The sequence below is a fragment of the Microtus ochrogaster genome, chromosome 5, assembly GCF_000317375.1.
Source record: "Microtus ochrogaster isolate Prairie Vole_2 chromosome 5, MicOch1.0, whole genome shotgun sequence".
NCBI classification, from domain to species: domain Eukaryota; kingdom Metazoa; phylum Chordata; class Mammalia; order Rodentia; family Cricetidae; genus Microtus; species Microtus ochrogaster.
In genome coordinates, this window is record NC_022012.1 from 91,022,926 (window position 1) to 91,045,451 (window position 22,526).

General features: G+C 46.3%; 1 protein-coding gene across 2 annotated transcripts in view; it reads left to right on the forward strand.

Moving 5' to 3' along the window:
• The first annotated feature begins 10 nt into the window (after positions 1–10).
• Positions 11–22,526, forward strand: part of Ctdspl (CTD small phosphatase like) — a 121,822-nt gene continuing 99,306 nt past the window's right edge. For both annotated transcript variants that reach the window (XM_005348074.3, XM_026779151.1), the window contains exon 1: positions 11–141. In XM_005348074.3, the coding sequence (XP_005348131.1) occupies positions 63–141 (79 nt within the window). In that variant the 5' untranslated portion in view covers positions 11–62. The remainder of the gene's footprint in view (positions 142–22,526) is intronic.

Consider the following 22,526-nt stretch of genomic DNA (forward strand, 5'->3'; position numbering starts at 1 on the left):
GCGCCCCCCGCGCCTAGCTTGCGGGGGGCCGGGCCTGCGGGCGGCCGGCGCTGCGCGCACCCATGGACGGTCCGGCCATCATCACCCAGGTGACCAACCCCAAGGAGGACGAGGCCCGATCGCCCTGCGCGGGCGAAAAAGGTAAGGAGGGGCACGGGCAGCTGCCGCGAGGGGCGTGAGTGCACCCCGCGTCGCCGGAGTTCTCGGTGTGCGTCCGCACGGGCATGGGGGAGGGGTGCACCGAGCCGGGAGGGTGCGTGGGTGTGGGGTGCGCCTGGAGCAGAGGGAGGCTGCGAGGGTGCGTGTGCCAGCTGAGCTCGTGTGAGTGTGCACGAGCGGCCGAGAAGTTGGGATCTGGTGTGTGCACACTGCACAGAGCTGTTTTAAGTGTGCATGCGGTGCGTGTGACAGGTTGTGGGTGCACCTACGTGTGCGCGCAGGCCAGCTGGAAGATTATAAGGGCGTGTGTGCTTCTAACAGATTGTGTGTTGCTGACAGGCTGTGTGGAGTTTGTGGTCTTATGTGGAGGTCTGTATGCATCTGACTGAGAGGTGACGAGAGTGTACAGAGCCGGAGCCTGGGGACGGTGAATGAGTATGTTCACTCCTAATGGAGTTGGTGTGCTTGTGATCGTGTGCCTACGCTACCCGACTGGCAGAACGAATGCACTGTGTCTCTCTACTGTAAGTGTGTGTGTGTGTGTGTGTGTGTGTGTGTGTGTGTGTGTATCCGCCGCCCTGACCAGAACCAGTGGGTACAGGAGTGCACACAAGCTTGTGCACAGCACAGTGTGACCTTGTCTTGAGAATAGTTGGTTGTGCAAGTGCAAGAGGAGCTGTGCTGACCCCACAGCACCACACACGTACAGGCACACGCGCACACTTCCTTCCTAGCTCTTGTCTCTGTTAGAGCTTTGGGGAACTGGTCAAGGACCCAACCAGCAATGCAGTGTTGCTCCTGGTTTGTTTGGGGGCATATTTTGGCCCTAGTCCCTTTCTCTGTTTACTTTTTGCTCTTTTTCTTGGTCTGTTGACCCTTGGGAACTGCCTGGAGTCACTGTGCATCCTGCAGGTTGGACAGACTGTTTTTGAAGAGCTGATGAATCCGATTGGTTTGTTCTGGTGACTAACTCTTGCTTCGCTGTCCTTCTGCCATGTGCAGGACAAACACTCCTGTCCCCTCACCAAGGACCTGCTTGCTCCCTCCAGCCTGTGTGCCAGTGCAGTGAGCAGGGACTGCAGCCCTCCTAGGAAATAGGATGAGGATGGAGGAATAGCCCAGCACCTCCCCCCAAGTAGGACCCCTGGACAAGCCAGAAGAATACAGAGACTCTCCAGAGGTCCCTTGGGAGAGGATTTGCCATCCATTTCACCCTGTACACTGTAAACACTGCCTGCGTCTACAGACTTGTTTTCTAAATGTACAACAGAGAATTCAAACTCCCCAGAAGCCTTTCATGCCCTATAAATGAGTTTTGAAAACCCTGCAAGAGGGTTTGGAGTGAATTCCATGTCTGCCTGGGGCTTATGTGGATAGCCCCTCTGGAGTCTAGCCTTCCCACCATAGGGGCTGGAGTTTTGGGGACCCTGGCTGGGGATGTCCCCTCAGGGAGGGTCTCTGAGCTTGGTGAACCCAGTGGTCCTCTCTACTGTGGACTTGTAGCAAGAGCTGTGGCAGGCAGCTAGGGGATACTTGCCAGGACCTGGGCCCTCTTGCCGCTCCAGCTTCTGAGCTGCAGTTTTGCAAACTCCCTCTTCCTCTGCTGGCTCAGGTTTCTGAAGCAGAGTCAGCCTATAGAAAATCCAGACCTTGTAGGTGTTACTGGAGGTGCTTGCCCCATGGGCTTGTTGACATTGCTTTTCTGGACAGATATCTTTAACAGTCTATTTTGTTTGTTTCAGTGTCAGCTTGGTTACTTGTTAACCGATTAGGGGAATTCCACGCCTGCTGTCCTAGGGTGGGGTGCCTGGCTAGTAAAAGCCTTAAAATACCACTAACATGAGTTTTTTACTCCAAAAAGTTGATATAATTTTGATCATTATGTGGTATAACAAAATACTTGAGAATCGTTGTTTTACCTATTTATTTTTAAAAATATTTTTGGCTTGGTTGGGGCCTGGTGGTGGTGGCGCAGGCCTTTAATCCTAGCACTTGGGAGGCAGAGGCAAGAGGATCTCATGAGTTCAAGGCCAGCTTGGTCTACAAATCAAGTTCCAGGGGAGCCAAGCTACTAGAGAAATTCCGAGGAGGGGGGATTCAGCTTGTGCTTTGACAGTCCCACAGGTATGCAGCGTATCCTGATCATATCCACCCCCAGCTCCCCTTAGCCCCTCCAACACGTGCTCCTCCCACCCTCATGTCTATTCCTGAGAACCAGATTCGAAACAGATTCTTTAAAAGGACAAACCACCAAATGGGTTCAGTTTAAGTATGCTGGTATCTTTAGATAGGCAGAACATATTTTATATAATTTAAATGAAGACAGTCATTTTGTCATTAAATATTGGGCCTGCCGTGTTTGGAAGTGTTTGTGGTATGAAAGTGATTGATGGTTTTTAAAAACGTTTGCTTTCATTATTTATTCTGTCAAATAGGCGTGACAGCGACCAGCCACTCTTGGGTTTGATGGGCGGGATAAAAGAAGCCGTATATCGAGAACTCTGCCCTGTGTACCCCTGTGCCACTGCTCCACAACCTTTGTCTCGGTGTGGGTTTAGAAAGGAAGCTGGATGTGCTGGCAGCAAGTTGAATTACTGCTTGACACAGTTCGTGTGGCTGTGTACTCAGAAATGGCTGTCGCTGTCACCTTAGCCTGTCTCTCTGGGCTGTTCCTTCCCGTTGTGTGTGGTTGGGTTGATAGTGTGAGGCTCCGAGGAACCCTGTCCCCCAACAGACTAACTCTCCCCAGTTTGCTGTCACATGGCACCCAGAAAAGCAGACAAGAGGTAGGAATGAGGAAGCCACGGGGAAGAAAACCGAATGATGAGCGTGTCTGTGAACGACCATTCCCAGGTCATCTACACTTAGGTGACTTCCAGTGTTCAAAGCTGACATGTTTGGGAAACGGCTCCTCTCAATAACTTGGGAGAAAATTAAAAAAAAAGATAGCACAGGTTTTTCTTGTCGTTAAGATTTATTTATTTGTATTTCATTTCTGTGGGTGTTTTGCTTGCATGTATGTCCATATGGCATGTGTGTGCCTGCTACCTGTGGAGCCCAGAAGAAGGTGGTGTTTGATCCCCAGGAACTGGGGGTAAGGATGGTTGTTGTGAGCCACCATATAGCACCCTCTGAGGGAGCAGCCAGTGCTCTTAACCAGCCCCAGGGGTGCAGGCATTTTCAGGAGTAATTTAATACTTAAAGCATGAGGAATGCTTATGGCTGCAAGTAACAGAAAACCAGGCTTCCGGCAGCCTAAGCCAGCTCCTCCTTAATGACAAGTGACTGCTGTGGCCCTCGGCAAGCAGCTCTGATGTTAGAGCCAGCATCACAGTGATTCTCGTGGCTCCCCCCACCCCCACATCGCATCCTGGCTGCAGCCCTGTAGTCACCAAAGTGTCATCCTCAAGGCAAGAAAGTGGACAGAGCCACTCCTGCTTATCCCTCTTACCTGGAAAGCCAACCATTCCCAGGGGCTGCTCAGCAAACTTTTGTTCATGTTTAATTGGCCAGAACTCGATCACGTGCCCTCCCTTCGCCTCAAGCAAAATCGAGGAAATTGTCGAGCCCACGTAGGAAAAAGAGAAGACCATAGAGGGGACCAGTGTCTCTGGTCACAGAGGTGTCACCTCCTCTGCACTCAATACACAGTGCGATGATGTCACTGCTGACGGCATGGCTTGCTATAGCAACATTCCCAGCCATCCTGTGTCAACAGGTGAGTAAGGCTGGACCGTGGGCCCTCAGTCCTGCAGAAAGAATGCTCCCAGGCCATCGGACCAGACAAGTTCAGTTACATCTGAACATACAGACACATGACTTTCTGAGACATTCCAAAGCGAGAAATCTCAAGAATGACGTAACAGTGTGATCCTATCTTGTATTTTTTTAAAATCAAATACACAAAACTGAACAAATGTGTAGAAATACACACACAAAAATGAGACAAATGCACAGAGATGATCCCCCCGGGGCAAAGGCTGAGTGGCAAGTGAGGCAACTTTGGCTCTTTGTTTAAAAATTGATGAAAATATGCTTTTGTTTTATGGATGAATTTTTTTTTAAACTAAGAAAGGACATTTCCCCTAGATATTTGAAAAGAAATAATTTGAAGGAATTATACAATAACAAAACAAAACCCAAAGAAACCTCAATTAATATGCAGAAATACCCAGAACATTTCAATGCTAGCTCAACAGCTGATTGTTTGTGAGCTATTAGGCTTGCTGGAGGTTACCACAGGCTGGTGTATTTGTGCAGCTATTCGGGCCCAGAGTCCTGTGTCTGCTTCTCATGAATGTTTGTGACCCTTAGTCTTTTATTAAATATCATTCTAAACTTTTAAAATTTTATTTCATGTGTATGGGTGTTTTATCTACATGTATGTGTGCCGTGTGCCATGTGCATGCAGAGGCCAGAAGAGGGAGTCAGACCAAGGCTGGAGTTACACACAGTTGTACATTGTCATATGAGTGCTGAGACTTGAACCCAGTTCTCTGAAAGAGCAATTTGTAGTCATAAGTGAGAGCCTCCAACCTTGGAGGTTCTGACAGAATTACAGCTAATAGAAGGTCTTCTAAGCCGTGATCATTTCAGACGACAGGATAGGCTGAAGGGAGGTTCACGCTAACGCTTTGTCGAGGCGGTGTGAGGCAAGGTCAGGCTGCCCAGGAATTTTCCGTGTAGCCTTAAATTAGCCTATACCTCCTAAATGCTGGGATCGCAGTCATGTGTCAGTGCGCCCAGTTCATTCAGTTTTTAAAAGTAAACTTTTTGTCATGGTTGCTGTTGTTGTTGAGACAGGGTTTCCCATGTAACCCTGTCTGTGTAGATCAGGCTGGCCACAAGCTCAGCCATCCCTTGCCTCTTTGTCCCAGTGCTGGAATTAAAGATGTGCCCTCTGCACCAGACTTAAATTACCCATGCCCAGCTTACACTTTTATTTAGCCATAACTGTAGATTATATGTTGTTACAAGAAATCCCACAGAGCCAGGTGTGATGGAACATACCTCTACACACAGAACTCCCAAGACCAAGATCACAGGTTCCAGGCTATCCTGTGGCAAGACCCTTTGAACAGGAAAGAAGGGAGGGGAAGGGTCACAGAGATCCTCTGTCTCCTCTGCCCTGATTCCCTCGGTGTTAATATTTTCAAGACTTTGAATGGCTTCCCAGCCAGGATGTTGAGAATGGCCTTATCGAGGCAGAAGTTACATTCCAGGAGATGGCCTTTTCCCTCCTCCCCAGCTCGCCTCCTCAGCACACTGGCAACCCCTACTCTGTTTTCTCTTTCCAAAGTTTTGCCATTTCAGAAATGTTGGCTCGGTGCGATTGGACAGAATGTGGTCTTTTCAGTTTGCTCTTTTCCCCCAGTGTGATTCTCCACAGAGTCACTTGGTGGTTGTTCATGTAATAGTTGGGCTTTCCTTTTCTTTGCTGTGTATTATTCTGTGGTGTGAACAGCCTGCAGTCTGATTGTTCATCCCCTGAAGAGAATCTGGGTTATTTCTCCATTTGGGGTATTTTAAATAAAGTTGCTGTATACATGTATGAACATTTTAATGTAAATACAGTTCCTGGGTCTCATGTGATGGTCACAAGTTTATTCATGTTTTTTTTATTTAAACTAAACTACTGTTTCCTTGAGTAAACATACCATTTTGCTTTCTTAATAACAAGTAGAAGGCATCTGTTTCTCTAAAGCCTCTCGAGTATTTCATGTTGTCATTTTTAAAAATTATTTTATTATATTTATGTATATGGTATGTCCGCCTCATTCCCTGGAGACTGGGTCTCTCACTGAACCAGCCTAGTGACCAAGTCCCTGCTACCCTTGTGGCTCTGTTGCACACAGCACTGGGGTTGCAGACTTGTACAGCCACATCTGGCTTTTTAAGTGGGTGCTGGGGTTTTGAACTTGGTCCTCATACTTTATAGAAAGTACTTTTCCCCACCCAGCCATCCCCCTAGCCCCAGCCATCACATTCTTAAAGGCAGGGAGTGGCCACGCATTGTATTTAAGATTGAATGATATGGGCTCAGTGGAGTAAGACACAGAACTCAGAAACAGACCCACACAACAGATTTTAAACAAGTTCAGATGAAGAACAGAGTCTGTGAAGGTGGCCCAGCTGTTCAGAGTGACTCCCCAAGCGTGAGAGCATGAGCGTCAATCCCCAGAACCCATGTAAAATGCCAGGCATAGGTTGACTCGAATCAGGGTTGTGTGATTCCCAGTAATGTGGGAGGTCCGTCTGTATATGTTGCTCCTATTGGTTAATGAATAAAGCTGCTTTGGCCTATGGCAGAGCAGAATATAGCCAGGCTGGAAGAGGTATGGAAAGAGAGTAGGCGGAGTCAAAGAGAGGCCATGTAGCTGCTGAAGGAGAAGGACGCGTCAGAACCTTACCCGGTTAGAAATGGGTTAATTTAAGATGTAAGAGTTAGTTAATAAGAAGCCTGAGCTAATAGGCCAAACAGTGTTGTAATTAATATAGCTTCTGTGTGATTATTTGGGTCTGGGAGGCCAGGAAGCTGAGCAGTCTCCTTCTACATTTTAGTAAGCAAATCCTATTAATGTTGTATTGTGCACTCTTCTTAAAGCACTTAGAAGTTTGGGTGTGGATGTCCATGTGTTCCGGGTTAGCATGAAGACATATAGTTGCTGTTGTATACTTGTTCTGTGTCCTTGTCGTTGAGTTCACTGATTTGCTGTGAGCCTTTCTGTGGATTCCTGCAAGTTTTGATGTAAGCTATCTTGTCAAATAAGAACATTTGTTTTTCCTCATTGGGGCTGTTTGTCTTGTATTTATTTTTCTTGCTTTATAACACTGACGAGAACATGGAACTGTGAATTAAGTTACTGGTGAGGATGGATGGATGTCTTCACTTACTCCTATCTTGGTTACTTTCCTGTTGTGGTAAAACCATGAGCGAGGCAACTCACAGAAGAAAGGGTTGATTTGGGCTTAATGGTTCCAGCGGGTGAAGAGTCCCTCATGGTGGGAACAGACGGCTGCAAGCAGCAGGCATGACGGAGGACCAGAAAGCTGAGAGGTGATGGGAGAGAGCCGACCGGAAATAGGCGTATGACTTTATACGTCAAAACCCACCCCCAGCCACGTACTTTGTTCCAGCCAGGCTGTACCATCAAAACCCAGGTCGGGACGAAGTGTTCAAATGCCTGAGACTGTCGGGGCACTTCCCCTCTAAACCAGGACAGCTCCCAGCTCCCAGAACCAACAGTTTCTACAGTAACCATAGTATCAGTTGCCAGAGTTTGTTTTGTTTTGTTGTTTGTTTGCTTGTATTGATACAGGGTTTCTCTGTGTAGTCCTGGCTGTCCTGGAACTTGCTCTGTAGACCAGGCTGGCTTCAAACTCACAGAGGTCCCTGATTTAATCCTGAGTACCAGAATTAAAGGTGTGAGCCACTACCGCCTGGTCCAGTTGTTAGATTTTTTGTTGTTTTTGTTTTTGTTTTTCGAGACAGGGTTTCTTTGTGGCTTTGGAGCCTGTCCTGGAACTAGCTCTGTAGACCAGGCTGGTCTCGAACTCACAGAGATCCACCTGCCTCTGCCTCCCAAGTGCTGGGATTAAAAGCGTGCATCACCATCGCCCAGCTAGTTGTTAGATTTTTTTAAAATATTTATTTATTTATTATGTATACACTATTCTGTCTGTGTGTATGCCTGCTGGCCAGAAGAGGGCACCAGACCCCATTACAGATGGTTGTGAGCCACCATGTGGTTGCTGGGAATTGAACTCAGGACCTTTGGAAGAGCAGGCACTGCTCTTAACCTCTGAGCCATCTCTCCAGCCCCCTAGTTATTAGATTTTTAATTATTGGGTTGGTAAAGTTTCCTCTGTCCTGGGTTTTCTGAGTCTTGATATTGAAATTTTTCATAGGCTTTGCCTGCATAAGTGAGGACAGTCATGCTAATTAGTATGACGGTACATGTTGACTTTCGACTATAAACCCAGCCTGATATCCTTGAATAAACTGCTTCTATTGCATAATTCTCTTCTAAGTATTGATAAACTGTCTGTGACACTGTCTCCAGTTTCACTTATTTCTTTTCACTTACGTTGACTTTTCCTGACATCAGCCTCATGAAATATGTCAGGGAGCTCTCCGTCCTATGTTCTGGAACCAATTGTGTGGAATTAGCATGTTAATTTTCCACTGAAATCATCTGGGCCTGGAAATTTCTTTGGGGCAGTTTTTAAACTCCAAACTCATTTTTTTTTTCAGTAGTTGCAGAGCTGTTTAAATAATCTCTTCCATACAGGAAAACTTGCGATAGAGTGGCTTGCTTGAGGCTCCAATCATTTCATTTCTGCTGGCAAATGTCTGTGCATTGGGCCTTCATAGTACCAATTCCCTTGCCGTCTTCCAGATGTGAACAGAGTGAATAGCAATGAGGACAGTGGTCATTTGTGACCCCGTATTATGTTCTGTCAGTCTTGTTAGGGGTATCTCAGTTTCCTTAGACTTTGTTCATGTTTTTTTTCTGCTTATCTTTTTGTGTGTGTGTGTTCAGTTTTCTCATTTCTTTCGCTGTTTGGTTTGATTTGGGTTGGAGAGAAGTTCTGAGACCCAGGTGCCCTTTGGCCTTCCTGGTAAATGCGTTTAGTGCCACGCACTAAGCACTGCTTGTAGCAATCCCCACACAATTTGACACTTTCACTTTCATTCAGTTCCCTGCGATTGTTAAGTGAACTTTAATGTTCAGAAGAGCATCGGGTTCACGGTCAAATCGAGCAGAAAGCTCGACACAGCCCCCAGCGCCATGTGTGGGGCATCCTCCCCCACTGTCAGTATCCAGAGCCGAGCTGGGATTACAGTTTTATGACCCTGCGTCCGCCCGTCATTATCGCCCAGCACAAGAAGTACACATTAGGGCTCACTGTCGCTATTGTCCGCTTTATGAGTTTAGATAAAGACGCAGTGGTATGTGTCCACAATTACAGAATCTAGCAGGATGATTTCACAGCCCTAAAAACCTTCTGTATTCACCCATCCTTCCCAACCCCCAGCCTCTGGCAACTGCTGATCTTTTCTAGTGCGTCCATAGGTTTGCGCTGCTGCCGCCTCCTCCTCCTCCTCCTACTCCTCCTCCTCCTTCTTTTTCTTCCTCTCCTTCTTCTTCTTCCTCTTCCTCCTCCTCATTCTTTTTTGTGTTTGTGTGTGTGGTTTTTTTGAGACAGTGTTTCTCTGTATGACAGCCCTGGCTGTCCTGTAACTAGCTCTTTGTAGACCAGGCTGGGGACACACCCACCCACAGAGGAATTCTTTCTTAAAGATTTATTTTATTTGTAATCATCTATCTATCTATCTGTCTGTCTGTCTGTCTGTCTGTCTGTCTGTGTGTGTGTGTGTGTGTGCGAGCGCACGGGCACACACATGCGTATGGGTGTACATGTGTACAGATGAATATAAGGACCAGAAGTCAGCATCAGGTGTCTTTCTTCAGGAGCTGTTCCCTTTGTTTTTTGGGACAGGGTCTGTTATTGGCCTGGAGCTCACCAATTAGGCTAGTCAATGGGCACTGAATCCCAGGAATCTGCCCCTCTCTGCCTGTCCAGTGCTGGGCATACAAGTGTGTGGCACCATGCTCTGCCCTTCAGTCTGGTTTCTGATGATCTACCTCAGGTCTTTGTGCCTCACAGTGGGTGGCACCGTGCCCTGCCCTTTAATCTGGGTCCTGATGCTGGAACTCAGATCTTCATGCCTGCTCTTTAATCTGGGTTCTGACAATCAACTCAGGTCTTCGTGCCTTCACAGTGTGTGGCACCGTGCCCTGCCCTTTAATCTGGGTCCTGATGCTGGAACTCAGATCTTCATGCCTGCTCTTTAATCTGGGTTCTGACAATCAACTCAGGTCTTCGTGCCTTCACAGTGTGTGGCACCGTGCCCTGCCCTTTAATCTGGGTCAACCCAGGTCTTCACATCTGCACAACCAACACTTTCTGACAATGCTCCCTTCCCCATCCCCTCAGATCCTCTTGTTTTTGGTGTGGAGTAACGCCATGCTCTGTAGATGTGCGACAGTTTAGTCATAGTTCACTCCTGGAGGGACAGCAAGGTCGCTCTGAGCAACTGTGTCCACGTCTTCGGTAGAGACGAGTTTTCAATTCATTTGGGTCAAAACCCATGTGAGCTTGTTGTGCTAAGCACATTGGGTTTAATTGTAAAGGAAACAGCTGTGCTGTTTTCCTAAGAGGCTGTATGATCGTTAGTTTTCATTAGTTTAATTATGATGCATCGTGGCATGGATTTCTTTGATTTGTTTATTGCCAGTTCATTTTGCTTCTTGGGGTAATGTCTCTGGCCAAATTTGGGGAGTTTTCGGCCATTATTTTCCTAAGTCCTTTTCAGCCCTACCCATTCTTACTTCCTGAGATGCAGTGACACCATTTTTTTTTAAAAATTAAGACTCAGTTATTTTTATTTTATGTGTATGGATATTTTGCCTCTCTCTCTCTCTCTCTCTCTCTCTCTCTCTCTCTCTCTCTCTCTCTCTCTCTGTGTCTGTGTGTGCATCACAAGTGTATCTGGTGCCTGTGGGGTCAGAGGGCACATGACGCTCTGGAACCAGAGGTGTAGAGTATTGTGGGCCACTATGTGGCTGCTGGAAAGGGAACGTGGGTCCTCTGCGAGAGCAGCAGTTTTAAGTACCGAGCCGCCTCTCCAGCCTTCACAGTCCCTTTTTTACTGAAGTCCTGAAGGTTAGTCAATGCTGTTCTGGTGACTTCTTCCCTTTCAATTTCCTCTTGTTCAAACTGGGTCGTTTCTGGTTTCCTCCCTTCGAGCTCTGCTGTAGAAGCTACCCACTGGGATGTTTTCCTCACACCCCTTTCATGGGTGTGGTGTGGTGTGTGCACATGGGCATGAGGCTGACACCAGCTGTCTCCATGAGTCTTCCACTTACATCCTGAGGCAGGGTCTCTCACTTGAACCCACAGCTCACTAATTTTTTTCTGATCTAGCTTGCCATCTTGCTCCCAGGAGCCCCTTCACCCTCTGTGCGCTAGGATCACAAATACATCACCATGCCCACCCAGAATTTACATGGCTGCTGAGGAATCTGAACCCTGGTCCTCACACTAGTGTGGAAAGGGCTCGACCCAGTGAGCCATCTCCCAGGCCCCAGCCATGGCCCCTTTCATTCTAAGTTTCTGTTTCTTCTGTATAATTTCTTCACTGCTGAGGCTTCCTCCCCCCTCCCCTCCCCCCACTTGTTTCCAGTGTGCTTCTGTTAGTTGTTGAGGCATTTATATCATGGCCACTTTGAAGTCTTTGTCAAGTAAGCCTACCATCTCTGTTATCATGTTGTTTCCATTTGCTGATCGCTCTTTTTCATTCAGTTTGAGATGTCTTGTGTTTCGGTATATATAACAAGGGAATGAAAGTCAAAATCTGGAGATCTTCATGTTATGATAAGACTCTGGGTCCTGTTTAAGCCTTCCGTCTTAGTTAGGTTACTCCAACTTGGCTCTAGCAAGAAAGGGGATCCCTGCCTTGTTCCCAGTCTCTCCATTGGCCTCTTCTGACGTCTGCTGGGCAGAGGAGGGAGTTCAGTGTCCACGTGGTCTTTAATAAGTTACAAGGGACTGGCTTCATTATCTCAATGGGTGTTGAAAGCCTTGGCTCTTCCCACGCCTCTGGTAATACCATCCTAGTGGAAGGGGAAGCGTCTTCCTACTGGGTCAGGGTGGAAGGCCCCACTGGCCACGTGGTCGCCACTTACATCTCTGGGCTCATCACCAGCCCTGCTCTGTACATGGCCTGCTTTGTCGCCATCAGGGCTAGTGATTTAGCTCCTGATGAGAGTGGAGTTCTTAGTTGGTAGCCCTCAGCTATTTACTGGTATTTATGGGGCAGGTCCACGAGGGCGTGTGTGCACATGTGTACGTGCGTGAATGTGTGCATGTGTGTGTGTGTGTGTGTGTGTGCGTGTTGTGTGTGTGTGCACGCGTGCATGCGCATGTATGGTGTTTGGTTGCAAGCAGTGATTATTATCTAGAATATTTTGGTTTCACCAGATTTTCCTTCCATTATTTGGCCTCTGGGTAGCAAAGAAAAGCCTTTCTGGGACTCTTACCTGTAACCGCGCTTTTTGTCTATCACATGAAACTCCACGGGCAGTGGGTCTTGGATCCATGAGGCAGAAGGGGTGCCCAGGGAAATCGCCGTACTATTCTTTAGGCCCTCATGGTCGCTACCTGATTTGCCTTCTCTATGCTTTCCGAGATTGGCTTGTTTGTCCCTGACACAAAGAGGGTTAACTGTGTTTAGTGGGAAGGAGAGGAAGTGAGTGCATCTACTCCGTCTTCCCAGAAATCCCTCAATTAATGTTTAATCTCAGCCAAATTAAATACTGATTTATGTAATGGTTTTGACACAGGGTGTCACTCCGTGCCACCAAGTTGGCTTCGAGCTTGCCGTTCTCACACCTCAGCGCCCAGGCGACAGCACGCATGAGCAGCCAAATTAGATACTTTAAAGATCAGAGTGGGAAAAGTTGTCCTTTTGAGGTTCATTTTCAAGGGTGGCGAGATGGCTCAGCGTATAAAGATGCTGCCCACCTGCCTGACAAGCCGAGTTTGATCCCCAGGACACATGAGGTGGAAGGAGAGAACCAGGAAGTTGTCCCTGATCTCCACACGGGTGCTCTTGCTGGGGGCCCACCCTGGAAATCAATAAATGTAAGAGATCTGATATACATTTTAAAGACTTGTTTATTTTTAATTTATGTGTACAGGTGTTATGTATGGCTGGGCAACGCTTACATGCCTGCTGCCTTCAGAGGCCAGAAGAAGGTGTCACATCCCTGTCAACTGGAGTTACAGATGGCTGTGAGCCTGCATATGGTTGCTAGGAATAGAACCAGGGTCCTCTGCAAGAGCAGCCAGTGTTCCCCGTCACTGAGCTGTCTCTTCAGTCCCAAATACTTATACTTTTTTTAAAAAAATAAAGATTTATTTCAATATTATGCAAGTGAACAATGTAAAAGTCAAATTCTCTTAGTGCTTTCGATATCTTAAAAATTCTTAGCTGGTTTAATCCCAGCACTTGGGAGGCAGTGGCAGGCAGATTTCTGTGAGTTTGAGGACAGCCTGGTCCACATAGCAGGTTCTAAGTCTGCTTAGTCCTCTGCTTGAAAGGGAAACAGCAACGTGGGAACAGCAACGTGGTTCCAGCTGCGGAATTCCAGCTACGGAATTCCGCAACAGGAAGAGAGGGGGAATGTGCTTTATGTTGGCATATATAGTATAAGAAGCCCCGCCCAAGTGGGCGGGTAACTTAAAGGCTACTGGCAGTAGGATTTCCTATAGCACCCTGCCGCCCCGCCCTTTGAGACATCAGGTCGGCGTTCTCAGAAGAGACCTCAAACCATAGATTTTAATTTTCAACCAAAGGGCTTTTCCCCTTTTGTCCTGTAGAAGGGACAGGCTGGCAATGGAGGAAGAGACAGGGTCATGTGAAGGGGGCTCAGGTCACTGGATCTTCCAGCCGGAAGTGCCAGAGAATAGGAGAGAACTGGCCACAAGTGCGTCTGCACACATGTGTAAACACTGTACATGTAAACATCCCTCCACCACTGCTCCAGAGGAGGAGATGCAGTACCCAGGCCAGAAGAGACTGAAAAGGTCGATGGACCCTCTTGGGTAATAGTGAAATTATAGTGTACACCTTAGAGCTTATTTTCCATGTCTTACATCCTTACTTGTTAGATGTTTAAAGTTAAGACCGGGGCATGGGTGTATGTTGTGTGTGTGTGGGGGGGGTGTGGTTAAAAATCCTTTTTGTTAGCCGGGCGGTGGTGGCGCACGCCTTTAATCCCAGCACTCGGAAGGCAGAGGCAGGCGGATCTCTGTGAGTTCGAGACCAGCCTGGTCTACAGAGCTAGTTTCAGGACAGGTTCCAAAGCCACAGAGAAGCCCTGTCTCAAAAACAAACAAACAAACAAACAAACAAAAAACAAACAAAATCCTTTTTGTTGGGCTGAGAAGATGGACTCAGTAGAAAATCATTTGCTCTAGAAACTCGAGGACCAAAGTCCTACACCCCAGAACCCACGTCACTGCCAAACGGGAGTGGTGACTTGCCTCTAATCCCAGCAGTCTAAAGGTGGAGACAGGATCCCAAGAGCAAGCTGTCTGGCCAGACTGCCTGAGAGACCCTGTCTCCATGAGTAAGGTAGAAGCAGTCAAGGAGGCTACCAACGTCAGCCTCAGGCCTCCACACTCGGGCACACTCATGTGAGTGTGAGCCTCCCACACACACTCTTTTCTCCGTACCTTTAAATACGTCTTTCCTCTCCAATATAAAAAAATGGGAATACATAAGTGATTTGACATGAAGTTAGGTGACTGCTTGTCTTCCCAGCTCCGTGCTAACAACGTACAGCAAAGCAAAGGCCCTGGAGCCCCTGGAAGCTGCAGGTTGCCATGTGGACATTGATGTTTGAAATCCCAGCTACAAACGCGGATGGTACAATCCTCCTGAACCAGGACCCAATCAAAACCTGCCTTTATGGTGCCTAGGATTACGCAACAGTGTGTGTTGGTTCTGAGGAGCTGTGTCAAATCAAAAACTGAAAGGTTTCTTTGTAATTATAATTTGTATTAAGGCTGTTTGCCAGAATGTTCCCCAATCCTGTACTGTAGAGCGCTTTAAAAATGGAAGCAAAGTGGCTGAACATTTGATGGCTGGAGCTATTCTTGCCTTTCAAAATTAGTATGTAACCAAAGACCGCAGGGCGATGTTCCAGCATCCTGAAGAACAAACTGCTTTACCTTGTCAACATGGCTTGATAAATGTAGCCTTGGAGGGCCAGGAAGAAAGAATATAGTGCTCCAAATTGTACTTTATGTATTCCAAGCCAGACTTGGCTTGCATGCTTGGCTGTTTGTGCTGTGTTGAACTTGCTGAAGCCCAAGACAGAACCATGGACTCTGAGTCCAAAGACTTCAGTCAAGGCCATATTTTCTTTCCCCTTCTTCAGGAAATAGAATATATCCACTTATGTTTTGTTTACAGTAGTATATTTAATGGCAGTCATCAAGCAATTCTAAAATCTGTATTGTTGTTAACTTTGTTTAATATATAAGCGCCAGCAACTGGGTGTGTGGGGGGTGGGGGAGTGTATTCATGTATGTGTGTGTGCTGGTGTGTTCATATGTGTGCATATACAGCTGCTTACACGTGTGTGCGTATGCAGATGGAGACCAGAGGTCACCCTGAGGTTTGCTTCCTCAGGTCCTAGCCACCTTGCTTTTTGAGACAGGGTTTCTTGCTTAGCCTGGCTGTCATTAGTTTAGCCAGACTGGTCAGGTCGCCAGCCCCAGAGATATCCCTGTCTTCACCTTCCCTCCTCTGAGATGACAAGCTCTGCTCTTTGTGGGTGGTGGGGATCTCACTCCAGTCCTTCTGCCTCCAAACCTTTACTAACTGAACGAACCACCTCCCCAGCCAGAGAATTAGTTTTTCTACCCCATGGGAGGCCCTAGCACTGCCATAGGCCTGACTTCTTCCCTCAGTGATTTCTGGGCTTCTTTTTGTTCTTCTTTGAAGCAGGGTCTGACTATCTAGCCCAGGCTGGCCTGGAGCTCGTGGTTCTGCTTCGGCCTCCCAAGTATAGGCATGTACTTGTCACACTCGATCACCTTGATTGATTTGACATTTAATATATGTGTCAAGGTAAATTTACAGAGAATAAAAATACAAGTTTACAAAGCCGTGTGAGCCTTGACAAAGACAACCGCGAAACCACCATCTCTATCAAGATAAAATGTTTCCACTGGGCCCAAGATATTCTCCCTGGCAGTTCCGTTCTGATTCCAAGCCAGTGACAGTCCCTGTTGATAGGCTGCTTATCTGCCTTTGATATTGTCATTTCTTTTGAGTGGCTACTGGCATCTTATCAAGCTGGGCCTTTTGGTATTTTGTTTGTATTGGCTCTGGAGACAGAACCCAAAGCTTCGTGCTTGTTAAGCACACACAGCTGTCCTGAGCCTGACATCCCGATGATGCCGAGAGTCTTGCTTTAATTTTAAAATTTTCAACTAGGTTGTTTGATTTCTTATCATTGATATCTTTTAAATATAATTTCACGTACTTTGTTTTCTATGTGTTTTGCGAATAATTTCTCCCAGAGAATGCAGTGCTGGGGAATAATCCAGGCCCTTGCACATCACATGCTAACCCCCCATCCTACCTCTGACAACCCAGCCATGTCTTCCTTTCTCCCAGGGGAGTACATGTGGTTAAAGAAACACACACACACACACACACACACACCAGCTAAGAGCTCTTGCTGCTCTTATAGAGGACCTGGGCTTAGGTCCAGTAGATCAGATGTCCTCTTCTGGCCTCCGTGGGCACTGTATACATATGATGCACAGACGCACATGCTGGCGAAACACCCACACACATAAAATTAACATAAATCTTTTATGTTAGAAAAACACATAATGTAAAATTTTACCATCTTAAAGCATACAGTTCATGGGTACCAAACACATTCTTACTGTTGTACAGCCATTACTCCATCCATCCCCATAATTCTTTCATATTGTAAAACTGCAAGTATCGGTTAAGTGGTAAACCGGTATTTTCCCTCTCTCCATGTCCCCTAGCAACCACCGTACTGCCTTCTGTCTCTGTTCTTTGATTTTCCACCCTTCCTTTTATCTTTTGGGAACTGGTTTGCGACCCTTTAGCAGAACACCTGCGGGCTCCATCCATGATGTAGTTATATGTCAGAATTTCCTCCTGACATATAGTGTTATGTCAGAAGGAAATCGTGAATATTGTCCATCTTTAATTTTAAAGGTGGATGATGGCATTCACTTGCCTGTGTATCTGGCTTCTTTGCTTTTCCCTGTTCGTGGGTGCTTTGGTTGCTTCTGTGGTTTAGCTTTCATGAATGCTGCTATAAACCTTGGGGTACAAACATTTTGACTTCTCGCTTTGAGGTTCAGGATTTATGCTTAAGTGTAGAATTGCTAGACCATCTGGCAGTTCTGCTTGGCATGTTCTGAAGCCCGTCCATGCTGCCTTTCCAAGCATCCTGACAGCACGAGGATCCCAGCGTCTTCTGAGCACGCTTGGTTTTTTTTTTGTTTTTTTGTTTTTTCAAGACAGGGTTACTCTGTGGCTTTGGAGTCTGTCCTGGCACTAACTCTTGTAGACTAGGCTGGCCTAGAACTCACAGAGATCCGCCTGCCTCTGCCTCCCAAGTGCTGGGATTAAAGGCTTGTGCCACCACCGCCCTGCTACGCTTGTTCTTTTTCTGGGTTTTGTTTGCTGTGCTTGCTTGTTTGCTTGCTTGCAGTCAGGGAGGGTTGGGACAGACTTCCTCTATATCCCAGGCTTGACCTCCTCTGGGTCCTCCTGTCTCCATCTCCCAGAGTCCTGAGCTTATAGCATAAACCACCAGGCCTGGATTTTCTGGTTTTTCTGGATTTTCTGTTTTTTTTTTTTTCTGGATTTTCTGGAGTTTCTGGATTTTCTGGAGTTTCTGGATTTTCTGGATTTTCTGGTTTTTTTGGTTGTAGATATTCTCACAGCTCTGGGTGCTGCTCTCCAGAGTGGGGACTTCTAATTTGGATCAAGTCTAGCTTGAATCGTGGCTACAGTGTCATGATGGCCTCACTATTACAAAGACTTTCTCTCTGGGCACGCCTTTAATCCCAGCACTCAGGAGTCAGAGGCACTCAGATTCCTGTGAATTCAAGGCCAGCCTGGTCTATAAGAGCAAGTACCAGGACAGGCACCAAAGCTACAGCGAAATCCTGTCTTAAAACAAAACAAAAACAAAGACGTTCTCCCAAGATTTTTGGAGGGGGAGGAAGATAAAAGCAGTTTGCATCATTCCATTTTTAAACTGTTTGAAGTAAAATATATGGTATAGGTTGAGGTCTATTTGTTTTCTTAAAGTTTTTTGTTTGTTTGACAGGGTTTCTCTGTGTAGCCCCGGCTGTCCTGGAACTCACTCTGTAGACCAGGTTGGCCTCGAATTTAGAGAGATCCTCCTTCCTCTGCCTCTGGAATGCTGGGATTAAATTCGTGGGCCACCATGCCCAGCTCTTAAAGATATTTTAAGATAGGCTTAAGTGTAAGGATTAGGAAAGAGCCATGCAGTAGAAAACAGTCACCCATAAGGAAGGGAGGTTCCTGAAAGGAGAGCCATCCACCTTGGTTTATTGAGATAGTATCTACCACTGACCTCATTAAATAGGCAGGACTAATAGCCAGCAACTTGCCTGTCCCCACCTCCCCAGCACTGGGATTTCAAATGCGCACCATCAAACTGGACTCTTTTTTATTTTAAACATGGATTCTGGGGATCAAATTCAAGTCACTTTGCCAACTGAGCTATCTCCTCAGCCCCAGGTGTTGAATGAATATCTTTGAGCCTTCATTTCATAGCAAGTGGTAAATACCTTATAGAGTTAGTATGAGAATTTGTGACATGTGAAAGGCATTTGCCAAACATATAAACATTTAGCAAAAACATCCTAGATTGATCACTATTGTTATCTCTGATTGCTTACTCGGTAAATATTTGTTGAGCAATGCTTTGTCCTGTTCAGCCCCAACAGGTTCCAGAACGCACATGCCAATAGACCTAGCTATTTTATTTGAAAAAAAAAATTTGTTATATTTAGTGGGGGGGGGGTGTGTGTGTAAGCATGCATGCGTGGAAGTCAGAAGACAACCTGCAGGCATTGGTCTCCCTACCATGAGGGTTCCAAGGATCAACTCAGGTCATCAGGTTTAGTGGCAAATGCCTTTACTCACTGAGCCATCTCTCTGGGTCAGGCTATTTTATTTGGCTATTTACTATGATTGATCATAGTGCTCTAGGGATAGAATGTACAAAGAGCCACAGATGCTCTGACTCCACGACTGGCATGTGTTAAGCTCACTACACGTGCGTCTTGTCTCATGCTACTTTAGAAGGTCAATACCGTCCGCCATGTGGCAGAGGGAACCAAGTCTCAGAGGAGTTAAGTAACTCTGATGTAGCTTTGCACCTACCTGATTGGAAAGCCTGGAGTTAAACCTAGTCTGTTGGGCCCTGACGTTAAAAGGAAACTTGAAAAATATGTGGGAACTACTACCAGCCCTTCCGATTTATGTCTTGAAAGACAGCAGCTACCCTTCTCTGGAAGATGCCTCTCCTTTGCTCCTGCCACAGGCAGCATTTTTAATGGGATGTGTTCTTTGGCTCACCCGAGATGACAGAGCACATTCTCTTAGGATGTGGTTTCTTCTGTCTGTTATCTGTATAATGAACTGTTTCCTTGATTCTTGCTGCTATCTCTACACTCTTCAAGTCAGCTTACGAACCATAAATGCCGGAAGTGAGAGACACTGAAATTTATCATAAAGTCAAGACTCCTGGGGCTGAAGAAGTGGCTCAGCTGGTATGGTGCTTGCCTCTCAAGCGTGAGGGCCTGTGTTCAATCCCCAGAACCGTGTACATAGCCAGGATTAACTGTATACACTGCCCTGGCGAGGCAGAGACAGGAGAAGCCTTGCGGATTCCACAGCTGGTGTAGCCAAACCGGCCAGCACTCAGATCATTAAGAGACCCTGTCTTATAAACAAGGGAGAGAGCAGTTAAGGAAGATACCTGAAGTCAACTTCTGGTCTTCACATGCATGTACAGGTATACACACATACACACATACACCCTCCCACAAAGATCCAATACCATTGATTTCTGTGTGCATTTGTGTTTTGCCATGGGTGTCAGGTCCCCTGGAACTGGAGTTACAGACAGTTGTGAGCTGCCATGTGGTTACTGGGAATTGAACTCTGGTTCTCTGGAACAGCAGTCAGTGCTTTTAACCACTGAGCCATCTCTCCAGACCCTACCATGAATTTCTAAACCCACTGAAGAAGTGATTCCCTGCCTTCATTTGTTCCAACCACATCGTTTCAAGGTATATAATTGAACAAAAGAGGAAGTTTGGGGTGTTTTCTTTTTTCTTGTTGTTTTTGTTGAGCCAGGGTCTCACTAGGTATCTTTGGCTGTCCTTGAAGTCACCGTATAGACCAGGCTGGCCTTGAACTCACACAGATCCGCCCGCCTCTGCCTCCCAAGCGCTGGGATTACAGGTGTCTGTCTACCCTGAACCTAGGTGGGATGTTCTCAATAGGGAAACAACACGTCAAGGAGGCTCTTAAAGACAGTCAAGTCCCATTGTATTGGTCAGAATTCTTTTCTGGAAACCACAGACCATGGACTGCACCTGCTCATGATTTAATGTAGGATATCTCTACTACAGTGCTGGCATTGTCTGAAGTAAATTTATTTTTATAATTTCATTATAAACATAAAAGAAGATCATTTCTCAAAAGCCAAACTGGCTTCTCTTTGGAGAAGCAGGGCTGCAATCTGGTTGGAAGAAATCATAGAAAAGCAAAATTCTAAATAAATACATTGAGGCATATTTAATGAGATAAAAAGGAATGTATGAGACTCTCAGTGTTAGCAGTACAAAATATTTTATTGTCTGCGTTGTATGTACATATGTGCATGCATGTGTGTTTATGCGTGTGAGTGAGGGCATGCCCCAGAGCATATGCAGAGACCAGAGGACAGCAGATATTGTTCCTTGATGCCCACCTTGGCTGGGCCAGGCTGGCCGGCCTGGGATTCTGTCTCCACCTCCTGTCTCTTCTAGGAGTGCTGGGATTGTGCATATGAGCTGTCCTGCCTGCCTTTGGGAGTGTTCAAGGGATTGGAGCCTGCACAGCGAGTTCATCACCCACTGAGCCATCGCTCCAGCCCTCTGTAATGTTTTCTTAACGACAGCTTTTTAAAGACAAATGTAACAAAACACTAAAATTCTCTAGAGATGGGTAGTTGGATATATAGGTCCAATATGTGTTTGCTAAATTTATTCCCTGCATTTCTCATAGGTTTAAATTTTTCATAATGACAAAAGATTAATCCTGGACTCTAGTTGAAGATTAGCATCAATTTTTAAAGACTTTACCTCTGTATTTGGACATGAATTCCACAAAGTGGGGAAGATGCAGTCGTTGCATTTAGTTGCTTCTTCTCCCAAAAGGAGAGTGTTCAAGAGGATTGTGGGCAGTTTAGGATGAGCTTACCCTCAGGGAGTTGAGCTTGGTGCTAACACAGCTGTCCCGGGCTGTGCAGTGGGCCACATCAACCCTCAGTCTTGGTTTTTTTCAGGTGACCTTCCAAAGGATGTTGTAAGGGTTTTCTCAATAGCTTGACTTTGTGTCAAGCACCAGCTACAAAAAAATGCCTTGAACGTCCTGTTGACGAATGTGCAGTCTGATGGTCTGCGCATGTCACCAGAGGGTAGATTGCCTAATGTGTTGGTTCCACTCTGTTACCCCAGGGCGTTATTTTAGGAATCAAGGACTTGAACTGTTCCGTCAAGTTCTTTATATTAAGGAAGGCAAACATTATTTTAGAGCGGGGACAAAGACAGCTGTGAAATAAAAAGTCAAGACAAGTCCACTTGAAACAGCGTTTCTCGACCTTCCTAATGCTTCCTAAACCTTGAATTCCTCATGTTGTGGTGATCCTCCACCACTAAGTTATTTCATTGCTACTTCCTTACTGTAGTTTTGTTACTGTTATGAATCATAATGTAAATATCTTATATACTTAAGTATATATTTACATAATGTAAATATACTTATATACAGTAAGGAGGTTGTGACCCATAAGTTGAGAACCACTGTCTTAGGAGCAATTCAGGCCAAACAAAAAAACAAAACAAAAATTCCTGTTTGAAGACCTTACTGTCCATAGCATGGAAGCCCGTTATGACAAACCGGATGGTTTTCTGTTTGGACCAGGGCTCTGGTCCCTGGTGGTCCAGGTTACCTCTAGCCCTGTTTCTTTAGGGCAGGAATTTTCAAGCCAGAGCCCACAGGTTCCCCAAAACTTCAGGGAGTCTGTGAACTTGAGTGGAAGATAGGCAACAAGCCAGTGCAGTGCTATCAATGCTGGTGACCCTCTGTCTTGCTCAGAAGAGGTTAGCGTGGGGTCTTCCTCTTCTCAAAAATATCAGGATCCCGTTGGGTCTCAGAAAACATGCTTGGGAATTTTATTCTTTGGAAAACTTTGTGTGAAGCCAGTGCTGTTTCTGTCTGCATTTTTGTGCATTTTCATGCACACATGTTTACATGTATGTGTGTACGTATGTCCAGGTATACACGCATGTTGTGTGTGTGCATGTGGAAGCCAGATGTCTTCCTCCGGTGCTCTTTTCCATGTGTTTTTTGAGGCAGGCTCCCATTAAAGCTGGAACTTGCCAGTTGGGCTGGATACCTGGCCAGCAAGCCCTAGGGCCCTCCT